This window comes from Peromyscus maniculatus, chromosome 5 (assembly GCF_049852395.1).
Source record: "Peromyscus maniculatus bairdii isolate BWxNUB_F1_BW_parent chromosome 5, HU_Pman_BW_mat_3.1, whole genome shotgun sequence".
In the NCBI taxonomy this organism is placed as follows: Eukaryota; Metazoa; Chordata; class Mammalia; order Rodentia; family Cricetidae; genus Peromyscus; species Peromyscus maniculatus.
In genome coordinates, this window is record NC_134856.1 from 81,964,116 (window position 1) to 81,976,400 (window position 12,285).

The following is a 12,285-nucleotide window of genomic DNA, read 5'->3' on the forward strand; positions in this document are numbered from 1 at the left end:
CCTGTATGATGATAAGGAGACAGATGCCAGCACCCATTTCCGCAGGGTCCCCGTACATCCCCGTCATGACATACACAATGGCTTGCCCAATGGTAATGATCATACCAAATACTGACAAAAAAGGAGTACATGCTTACAACCAAAGACAAGAAACAACACAACCAAAAAGCTATAGGGACATCTTTCCCACAAACATCCTCAAATTTGGATAAAGCTCTTTAATTGTATTATTGCTCACGTTTCTGGGCTCCATTGAACAGAGCTCTATCTTTGGGTGTATCTCCAACTTCAATGATTTTGGCTCCAGCTAACAACTGCATAATCAAACCAGATGTTACAATTGGGGAAATACCCAATTCCATCAATGTTCCTGTAAAGGAAGGAAAATGAGTAAACAACTTCTATACCTAATACAGATCAATTTAAATCATCCCACTCCTAAACAACACTTAATAAATGTGTTTAAATATTAACAAATTTCCACTGATTCCTTAAACATTAATAAAAGATCATTTATTAGCAAACCAGCAACAATGCAATGGATAAAAAGTGCTATTCCATAATAATTTTAATTTCTATAAATTGTAAACTTAAAATACTAAGTCTTCTTTAAAAGAAACCTTCTGGGACTGGCAGGTACAGCAAAGCTGTAGATAGCATGAGGCTCTGGGTTCAATATCCAGCTTCGGAGCAGAATAAAAAGATGTCAAGGCTAAGAGGCCAGGGGCCAGCAAGATGACTATGTTAGTAAAGGCACTGCCACCAAGGCCAACACCCTGAGTGCAACTCCCATCAGCCACATGGTGCAAGGCGGCAACTCGCTCCTGAAAGTTGTCGTCCAAACTCTAAATTCACGCGATGATATGCAAGCGCACATACACAAATACATTTTAACTGTTGCGATATAATATAGCTTTGTGATAGAGTGCCATCTAACATGTAAAGCCCTAGTATTTAATTACCAGCAACACAAAATTTAAAAAAATAAGTAAACAGAGGTGGGGTGTAGGTAGAGTACTTGCTTGGAAATGTAAAGCTTTATATTCCATCTCCAGCAAAGAGAGGGAGGGACAGAGGGAGAGAAAAAGCGAGAGCTTCCAAGACTTCTGTCTAAATCATTGTTTTTAAAACTTACACTAAAATTGGGGGTTATTTAATATTTTATCATATTTATTTACTTATTATACTCTATTTTCTCTTCAGATCATACAAACCTTTCACCTTTTTTTTTTTTTTTCTTTTTTTTTGGTTTTTCGAGACAGGGTTTCTCTGTGTAGCTTTGCGCCTTTCCTGGAACTCACTTGGTAGCCCAGGCTGGCCTCGAACTCACAGAGATCCGCCTGCCTCTGCCTCCCGAGTGCTGGGATTAAAGGCGTGTGCCACCACCGCCCGGCTTCACCTTTTATTTATTTACACTATTTAGTGTTTGAGAAAGTGTGTGTCTGGGCTCACACCTGACACAGCGCGTATGTGGAGGTCAGAGGGCAACTTGTATTCCTTTAGTTCTCGTTTTCCACCATGTGGGTCCTGGGGAATACACCCTCAGATCATCAGGCTTGGTGGCAAGTGCCTTAACCTTGCTGAACCATCTCACCAGACCCTATTTGCTTCTCTGACAGAGGCTTGGTATTTACACCAGGCTAGCCTCAAACCACATACATGGCTAGAGATGACCTTGAAGTTTCAATTCTCTTGCCTCCAATTCCTAAGTGCTAAGATCACAGGTGGGTACATCCTTAGGAGGCTCAGGATGTTGCTTCATGTGCTACTCTACACTTAGCAGGTGGTACATCATAATAACTCAAGAAATGCTTGTTGAATCAGTGATGAAATAAATTACATTATAGCCTCATACTGGAATATGCCCATTAAATGAAGTAACTCATTAAAAACATTTAAAAAAAAAAAAAGACAAGTACATATAAATGTGTGAATATATAGATTTGGGTATATATGTATATCATATCTTTCGAACATATAAATTTAAATGTAAATGAATATGTAACAAAAAGGTCTGGATGAATATTTGAAATTTATCAACATCCCAGGAACATGCATCATATATATTTTGATGCATTTTTATAAATGTTGATGCACTGAAACAATAATAAACCTTCCAAGCAGCAACTGCATAGACCAGTGTGCTATGCTCAACCTTGATAAAAGTCGCTCCTCTCTACAGGGAAGAGGGCTTATACAGAGACAGATGGCTGGCCAATGTGCTAGAAACAAGTGACGACTGAATGTTCAGCCTTCAAGAGGAAGAACCCTATTACCACCACCATCCCCATGCTCAGAAAACATCTCAGAAAAAGAAGAAAGCTGTGAAATGCTGTAGTATGTACATGTTATGGCCATGGCACTCATTAACCCACAGCAGATACAGAGCTTGTCTGCACAATACTGAACCACTGAACATTTGTCCTCAGTGATATAGCCACTGTGACTTACTCATGTTCCAGTGGATAGCTCCACACCCATGCCCTGGTTAAGCCCACTAGGTCACGAAGCAAAAATAAAAACAAGATGGCTTGAGAGATGGCTCAGCAGTTAAGAATACTGGCTGCTCTTCCAGAGGACCTCAGTTTGATTCCCAGCATCCGAACGGTAGCTCACAACTATCTGTAACTCCAATTCCAGAGGATCTTGTGCTGGCCTCTGTGGGCACTAGCCATGCATGTGGTGCATAGACATATATCCAGGCAAAACACCCATAAATATAAAAATAAACTAAAGAAAGAAAGAAAAAAGGGGGGGGGGGGGAGACATGAAAATGGGATGGGACTTGATGGGAGGATGGGGCTAGTAGGGATGGGGGGGGGTTGGTGAGTGTAACCAGAATATATGAAACTATTAATGAATTTGGGGGGGGAAAAAAGGAGAGGGTGGTGCTGATGAGATGGCTCAATGATTAAAGGCTTTGTGGCAAGCCTGGCAACCTGAGTTCAATCCCTGCAACCCATGTAAAAGTGGAAGGAGGGATCAGCTCCACCAAGTTGTCCTCTGACCTCCATATGCTCATTGTGACGTGTGTGAAAATACATACAAACACGCACTTTTAATAAGTAAATAAACCAATATTACTCCTATATCTAAAACTACCAAAAAACCTGCCATCTGGCCAAAGCATTTCCCTCAAACATGCACTCACCAATTCTAAAATTCAAGAGGCCTCCCTGACGCTGAAAATCAGGAGATTTTAATAAGGAAAAACTCATAGGATATGGTTGAGGAGATGGCTCAATGGGTAGAGCTCAGGGCACAAGCTTTAGGTACAGAGTTCAGATCTCCAGCACCCACACAAACACCAAGCTGGTGTGGTGGCCCACCTGTAATCCAAGCTCTCAGGATACAGACATGAGTTGTCTAGAGTAAGCTGGCTAGCTAGACCACCACAACGGGCAAGCTCTGGACTCAAATTAGAGATCCAACCACAATACATAAAGTAAGTTGGGCATGATGGCACATACCTTTAATCCCAGCACTTGGAAGGCAGAGGCAGGAGGATACTTGAGATTTCCAGGCCAGCAAGGGTTACATAGTGAGACACTGTCTCAAAAATATATACAGTAGAGAGTGACTGAGGAAGACTCTAGTCAACCTCTGACCTTCACTGTGTACATACACATATATGTGACCACACACATTTAGACACACACACATACAAAACACATACAATAAACTCAGTGTTGTCATTATTTCAAGCTGGTTTCTCCTCCTAAGCAGTGGGTTTCTGTTCTAGCTCCCCCATATAAAGCTATAAAACAGATGCTTGCTGGCAGGATGGAGGTCAGAAGTGCATACCTCTGTTGGATGCAAGAATAACTCTCATCCAGTAGAAGGGATCTGCAGAATCCGATGACATAATCCCAAACAGCGGAATCTGAAACATCATATAAAACACTTTAAGAAATGACAAGGGCGCTCTTAATTTAAAATGCACTTGCTTATGACAATGCCTGTTAGCTACTTCTTATGATTTCTAATAAGACAAGCTTACTTTAAAGTCTCTAACAAACACCAGAGATCATTACTTAGTAAATACTCCTGTAAGTACAGAGGAATATGCCTAACACTGCTATACATTTAAAAGTAGCAAAGAATATCAACTTTGTTATTTTTTCACCACAATTTAAAAAATACTCCTAACAGATTAACACATGTATTTGTCAAGGCATGTAACAACTTTGCAAAACTTAGGGTATTCACCAACTAGAATGACCACAATCATGATTTAAGATCCAAGGAGATGTATAGACCTGGAATAGTATGCCACCACTAAGAACAATGCCTATGAAATTGTCATCATATTGTAACATAAATGCTTCCTCAAGCTAAGAATAGAATATTGGTTCTCAATCAGGCATGATTTTCCCTTCAGGAGAACATTTGAAAGTAGTTGCATAGCGCACACCTTTAATCCCAGCACTCGGGAGGCAGGGGCAGGTGGATATCCGTGAGTTTGAGGCCAGTCTGGTCTACAGAGTGAGTTCCAGGACAGGCTCCAAAGCTACACAGAGAAATCCTGTCTCAAAAGAAAAAAAGAAAAGAAAAGAAAAAAGTAGTTGCAAACATATTTGGTTGTCACAACTTGGTGGAGCAGGGTAATATTGGTACCTAATGAGCAGACCCAGGAACAGCTCCCACCAAAGGAAGATGTTGCCTAAAATTCAGTAGTACCAGTATTAAGAAATTCTGGAATAAAACTAAAATTCAAAATTGTATACAGTATAAGTTCAAAACTAAAAAAAGTACAGAAAATAATACTGGAAAAACATCCTTTTAAGTGCTAAATACTGATTATATCTAAGAGGTAAGATTATGATTGCTTTTTCTTCCTTATTTTTTTTCAGGAATTATCAAATATTCTATCATAAGACATCATCTCCCACCCAGTTGTTTTGATAAGGTCTTTCTCTGTAATGCAAACTAGTCCACAACTTGCTATGTAGCCCAGGATAGCCATGAATTTGGAGCAATCTAACACACTCAGAAACACATTAACTTTTAATGAGAAATAAACAAACAAAAGCCCTTAGCTAGACCTGGTGGGTCACACCAGTAATCCCAATACTTAGATAGGAGGATTGAGGCAGGAGTATTACTACAAACAACAGCAGAAAGAAAAAAAGAGAGAAAGGGAAGGAAGGAAGGAAGGAAGGAAGGAAGGAAGGAAGGAAGGAAGGAAGGAAGGAAGGAAGGAAGGAGGAAAAAAAATCTTTCAATTTTGCCCATGATAGGACTCTTGTTTAGTTTCCTTACCATAGTGGGGAAGAACCAAGGGCCTGGCACATGCTATATCTCTGGGCTCTATCTCCATGCCAATCCGCATATAAGACACAGCATTTAGTGATACCTCCTTCTTAAACATATATTCCTTTCTCAGTGCAGATTCAGCACAAAGAAAATTATATTGCTAATTTCAAAGTCTATAGTGACTGAGGAGATAGCTCAGTTGTTAAAAGTGCTTTCCACACAAGCATGAGGATCTGAGTGAGTTAAGGTTCCCAGTACCAATGAAAAGAACCATGTGCCAGTGCATGCCTGTAACCACAAGGCATGAAGGAGCAGAGACACAGGGATGCCTGTGGCCTGTTTACCAGGCTCTCTAGCTAAGCAGGAAGCCATAGACCTCTATACCTGCACACACACAATAAATGCAAAAACAAAAACTGTAAAACAATTTTAAAATGTTTTTAAGTTCCAAAATATGCTGCCAGAAATTTTAAGTGCCTGAATCTCTGGGATATTTGAACCTTGTTAAGCTAGGCGACAGAACTGGTAACACGGGAGGCAGAGCTAGTCTGTGTACACCCTGTGTCCGTGAGAAGTGAGGAGTACGGAAGTCACTGTGTAGGGAGCCACTAGCACTACAGGACAGTCCCTATCTGAGGCCCCTGGAACAGAACCCTCTATATTTCCTCTGGAGCTCTTGGATTGAGTCCTTAAATGTCCAAATAAGTCATTAAGTTTATTTTCTATAAAGTCTTTCTTTTAACAAACCTGACAAAATAGTAATACGATACAGTACTCTGGAGAACCCAAACACTCCATGTTCTAATGGACACCTGAGCTAACCATATGGAGATACAGAAAATGAGCACTAGAAGTCTTCAAAAGCAGTGGGAAGTCAAAGCTAAAGAAGGCACGTCTGGGATGGGACTGCATGTTGCAGGCCTGGAATGTGGCTTGGTATTTGCCTAGCATGCTCAAGGGTCAGGGTTCACCCTCAGTGCTGAAAATGAACAAGATGGCAAGTTGCAGTTACATTAGGGTACTTTCCCCCTCTGGCACATAACAAAACACAAACATGAAAGAATAAAAGCTAATGTAAATTTTAAAAAGCTGGAGGAAAAGGGAAAAAAATCTCCAAAGTGGCTGTGATGTTAAGCTTGACTGTTAACTTGGTAGGATTTAGAATCACCTAAGAAACAACTCAAATAAGTCTACAAAAGTATTTTTAGAGACATTTAACTGAGGAAGAAAGAGCTCTCCTGAAAGTGGGAAAACCACCCCATAGGCTGGGTCACAGAGTCAAGCAGGCTGAGCATCAGCATCATCTCTCTCTGCTTCCTGACAGCAGACACAATATGACTGGCCACCTACGCTCCTGTCACCACACCTTTCTGCCACTGTGGACTGAACTCTCAAGCTGTGAGCCACACTAAAGCATCCCTTTCTTCAGTTGCTTCTGTCTAGTGTTTTGTCGCAGCAATAAGAAGAGTGACTAATAAGCCACTACACAAGAAAAAGGTGGTAGATTCAAAGCACCACTAGCCACGGTGCAGCCTACCCAAGAAGATCAATAGACAGCTCCTACCTATTACCATGCGATGCTAACAGTCCCCCAGAATGCCGACTAACATTCCAAATGTGGAGAAGGAAACTACAGACTCCTTCATTCTTCCTTTTCATGAAGAGAAAGGAGAAACCGCAGCTGAGAAGGAAGGGAAGGGAAGTTGAGCGATGAGGGTGAGTCTGTGGGATGGAACTCAGATTGTGGGACTATGCTAAATTTAAGAACTGAGGGACAATCAGAGCCTAGAATGGAGAATAGACCTCCACAGTTAGCTTGTGAGAAGCTTTCAAGACAGCCGAAGGGGGGAAAAAATCAAAGCAGAGCCTTGGAAGCATCTAATGTAATGATCTCAGCTTATCTCACCTCCCACCATTCCCTCAAGCTAGAGAAAACTGGCTAGAACTTGTTTTATGTTCAGTTGAAATCACCCACACTGGGCAGATCTGCCCAAACGTGAGAAAGACAAAAAGCAGCCATTTAGCAACTATATAAACACAGGGAAACTAGGTAACACAAAGGCGTAAGTGGGCCACAGCATGAGCCATTCCTGAGAAACAGCACTGGTTTCTAGATAGAAATGTTGGGGGGGCGGGCATTTTTTGTGCTGGGAGACTGAATGTGGGGCTTACATAATAACCTAGGCAAACACCCTAAGGAATCAGGAGAGGGAGTGTTTTTTGTTTTGTTATCATTTTACCTTTAGAGACAGGATCTCTCTACGCTGTCCAGGCTTCCTTTCAACTGGAGACCCTCCTGCCTTAACCTCCAGAGGAGCTAAGATCCCAGGCCAATGACACTAGGCCTGGAGGTCATTCTTCTATTTATGTTTCCTTCTTGGGATCTGGGTAATGATTTAAGACCCAAAATTCCACTCTGTACTTTTACAGGTTAACGTTTGCTGACCACTATATTAGAAGATTCAGTATTTTCAAGATGACAATTCTCATAAATCAACCTAAAAATTCTCATAAATCAAACTAAAAAGTCAAAGCTGCATATATATCTCATATCCCTAATGGATTTTCTTACAAAAATACACACAATGACTCTAGCTGTTTCTATGGAAATATAAAGGACCTAGAGTTGGTCCTTCTCAATAAAGAACAAAGCTGCAGAACTTTTCCTAACTTACCAGTTTAAGAATGTAATGTCAGCCGGGCGGTGGTGGCGCACGCCTTTAATCCCAGCACTCGGGAGGCAGAGCCAGGCGGATCTCTGTGAGTTCGAGGCCAGCCTGGGCTACCAAGTGAGTCCCAGGAAAGGCGCAAAGCTACACAGAGAAACCCTGTCTCGAAAAAACAAACAAACAAACAAACAAACAAACAAAAAAAAGAATGTAATGTCAGAATCCAGCAGCTGCTCAGAACACAATATAGTCAACAGCTTTCCCCTGTCATAGATACCAACAGGCATCCTACAGAGACATTTGAGTCCCTAGCTAACAGACTTTCAGGTGCCAACATCTCTCTGGCCTGAAAATTAAGTCTACGTCAAAGTGAGCCCTGATGGACACCCATCTTGCTCCTTACCCTCTTCCCTGCCTCCTGCTTCAGAATGAAAGAGCCTGATTGTAGGCTCCAGCTGTGAAACCTCCTCCATTCTCAGAAACATATAAAAGGAGACCCACACTTCCGCCACGGGGAGGATTCGTTTCTTCAGAGACCCCACCAAGCTGTCTCTGATGCTGACACTGTCAACTTTCCTCACAACCCCCACCATGCTATTGCCCCTCTTTCTATCCATCTACTGCATTAATAACTCATATTGCCTGTATTAGTTAGGGTGTCGATTGCTGTGAAAAAACATCATGCCCAAAATCAACTTGGGGAAGAAAGGGTTTATTTCATCATCTACAGAAGTCAGAGAAGAAACTCAACAGAGGCCGTGGAGGAGTGATGGTTACGGGCTTGTTCTGTTTTCTTATGCTATCCTGGACCATTTGCCTCAGGAGGCACCACCCACGATGGGGTGGGCCCTTCCACATCAATCATTAATCAAGAAAATGCAAAGGGCGTAGTGACATGTGCCTTTAATTCCAGCACTCGGAAGGCAGAAGCAGGCAGATCTCTGTGAGTTCTAGGCCAGCCTGGTCTACATAGTGAATTCCAGCCAGATAACTAGTGAGACCCCTCTCAAGAATAATAGTATTGATGTTGGGCAGTCATGATGAATGCCTTTAATCCCAGCACTCGGAGGCAAAGGAAGGCAGATCTCTGGGTTCAAGGCTAGCCTGATCTACAGGACAATTCAGAACAACCAGGGTTACACAGAGAAACCTTGTCTCGGAAAACAAAAACAAAAAAGATACTTTACCAAATATGCATCACACAAAGTTGCTGACTATCATTTGCCAAGGGAATTCAAACTGAAACCGCTCCTATTAAGATGGCTACTATTCACAATAGGTGAGCTAGTTGAAAATAAGCAAAAACTTAGCAAGACACAAGGGAGTCTCAACTAGGGGTGCATAGGCAAAGAACACTGAACATAGTTACCATGCAGACCAGCAACCTTTCCTAGCCATGCACTCCTTAGAGCAGAAAGACTCATACACAAGCATTTACGGCAACCTGTTTTCAGCCACAAGTTACACACACACACACACACACACACACACAAACACACACACACACAAACACACACCCCGAATATCAACATATAAGTGAATGTGCTGACATTCACATAGAGAAATAAAAACTGCTGACAACCTGGCTAAATCTCAAAAATATTGTAAAATCAGACTCTAGACACCCTGACTACAATATGTGAAATTCTAGAAAAGACAAATTATAGTGATGAAGGGAGATCAGAGCTTGCCCAGGACTGGGGGTAAGATGATAAACAGTGGATGAGGAGTTACAAGGAATGTTGGAGGGTAACAAAAACGTTCTGTACCCACTTAGGTAACAGCTTCTTGGGTGTACACATCTGCAAAAATTCTTCAGAATGTACAGTTAAAACTGTTACTATGTACATATACCTCCCTAGAGGTGACTTTTTTTAGTGGGGGTACAACTTCAAAGATGTCAAATGCATATGGTAGAAATATAAATGCCTGCTTTTTTCTCTGCATTTTCTGTGCGTTTTTTTTTTTTTTTAAACTATTCTCTCCTAAACATCCAAAAAATAAATAAATAGAGTAGTAAAAGTTCTTTAATGACCTGATCATTTCCTTCTTCAACACACATGGACCAGCAAGACGGCTCAGCAGGTTAAGGCAATTACAACCAACCCAGCTGACCTGAGGAGTTCAATTCCTGGAACCCACAGGATGAAAGGAGAGAACCAACTCCCACAAACTGTCATCTGATCTTCACACACATACCATGGTGTGAGGTATGTATGCATACATACATACATACACACACACATACACACACACATATTTAAAAAAAAAAAAAGCTGGGCAGTAGGCATATACCTTTAATCCCAGTACTTGGGAAGCAGACATGCTGATCTTTGAGTTCAAGGCCAGCCTGGTTTACTCAGAGTTCCAGGACAGCCAGGGCTACACAGAGAAACCCTGTTGTACACGGTAGGGGGTAGAGGGGGTGGATTTCTGTAAGTTTGGCTACAAAGTTAGTTCCAGGACAGCTTTGAAACACCATAGACAGAGATAAACTGTCTGGGGGTGGGGGGTGGGAGGGTGGGGGGGGTGGGGGGGGGTGGGGGGAGAACCAAGCAAAATAATAATACTGCTCAGCTTATAATGTAACTGAGTCATACAGTACTTGCCTTCATGCACAAGGCCTTGAGTTTGATCCCCAGATCACAAAGAAATAAAACCAGCAGAACTCGGAGCCAGAGATGGCTCAAATGCTAAGAGTCCTTGTGCTTTTCCAGAGGACACAAGTTCAATTCTCAGAACTGACATTCGATAGATAGCTCACAACTAACTGTAACACCAGCTGTAGGGGATCTGACACCCAATTCTGGCCTCCATGGGCAACTGTACATATGTTTTTTACACACACACACCCCACATAAATAAATCTTACCAAAACAAGCAGCACTCAATATAACTCAGTATATTATTTTATCAGTTTTTCAAATCCTTACCAATCAAGACTTAAAATAATACAGACGTGTATTCAATGATTTGGTTACATACCTGACAGCAGACTAAGAAAATGAAGAGTGTTATAGCCGTCCATAGTACCTTCTCTCTAAACTGAATCTGTATAACACAAGTACAAGAATGATCAATCAAATTCAAAGCAAACTCCATAGTAAGGCACCATTACCATTCCCCATTGGGCATGCTCATTGTTTGCACACCCTAGCTTGTTCCAGCTAAAATCAATAGCCAAGCATCTCAAATGCAAGTCTCTTCTTTTCCAAAAGGAAGGTATTACTTGTAAGCTTTCTGTGCTTTTTGTATATCCTAGGTAGTAATTCTCAATCAGTTGTACAGCCAGGAAGAATTTCCTCTCATTCTGTTGCTGTCTCTGCATGCCTTTCCTTTGCTGTGCAGAAACTTTTAACTTCATGAAAATTCCATTCGTCAGCTGTTGGCATTATCTTCTGAGTGACTGGAGTCCCACCCAGAAAGTCTCTGCACACGGCTGTATCTTAAGGTGCTTTCTCTACTCTCTATTCTCACAGTTCAGAGTTCCAGGTGTTACACTAAGGTTTTTGATCCATTTGGTGTTGAATAAATTTGAAAGATTGACTATAGCTTGTAATAGTTAAGTCTATATCTCCAACTAGCTCCCATGTGCTGCCACAAAAAAAGATAATTTAAATATAAGCATGCTTCATGAGTGCCAGGCAGTGGTGGCACATGGCTTTAATCCCAGCACTCAGGAGGCAGAGGCAGGTGGATCTCTATGAGTTTGAGGACAGCCTGGTCTAAAGAGTGAGTTCCAGGACAGCTAGAACTAAGACTACACAGAGAAACCCTGTCTCAAAAAACAAACAAAACAAAATGAACAAAAAAACATGCTTCATGTACACTGTCCAAGGGAAAATAACTGAAGAGGAGGCAAAGTAAAGCAGATCTAATGCACGTTTCAGTCAAAAAGGGAACTGCATGAAATACTGAACAATTTTACACAGGAATCCTAGGATATCCATAAACTATGAAAAGTTACACTTGGGTATGCCTAAAGTAAAACTGAGTAGCCATCTCTAGCACCTCAAATCATTAAAAATTAAAAGTACTTCTAAATAAAACAGTAAGCCCAACAAAAGCTTTATCAATCTCTATGACCCTATTTTGTTATTAATTTCCTAAGAACTAAAAGGACGGACAGGATAGTCTAAGAACTGAACATTTTTAAATTAATATTATTTCTGGAGTTTTAAATATCTCAGTTCCAAATATGCTCAATGATTGAAGAACAATGTGATTTAGTTATGATACCTTCTAAACACATTGCTGCTATTTCTTTCCTAACAAGAAATTAAAATATGGGAGGTATATACTCACACAATTGCAATTTATTGTGTAAAACAGTTGGTACTCACTAAAACCTACCCAGCAA

At 41.1% G+C, this 12,285-nt stretch overlaps 1 protein-coding gene across 5 annotated transcripts in view; it reads right to left on the minus strand.

Moving 5' to 3' along the window:
- The window catches only part of Sec61a2 (SEC61 translocon subunit alpha 2), a 37,312-nt gene that overhangs the window by 22,293 nt on the left and 2,734 nt on the right, over positions 1–12,285 (minus strand). For all 5 annotated transcript variants that reach the window (XR_013051462.1, XR_013051461.1, XM_006974653.4 and 2 more), the window contains exons 3-6: positions 10,911–10,976; positions 3,805–3,883; positions 239–370; positions 2–111 (exon numbers count right to left, since the gene is read on the minus strand). Coding sequence is in view for 3 of the 5 variants with exons in the window: in XM_006974653.4 (XP_006974715.1) it covers positions 2–111; positions 239–370; positions 3,805–3,883; positions 10,911–10,976 (387 nt within the window). In the remaining 2 variants the exon portion in view is untranslated. The remainder of the gene's footprint in view (position 1; positions 112–238; positions 371–3,804; positions 3,884–10,910; positions 10,977–12,285) is intronic.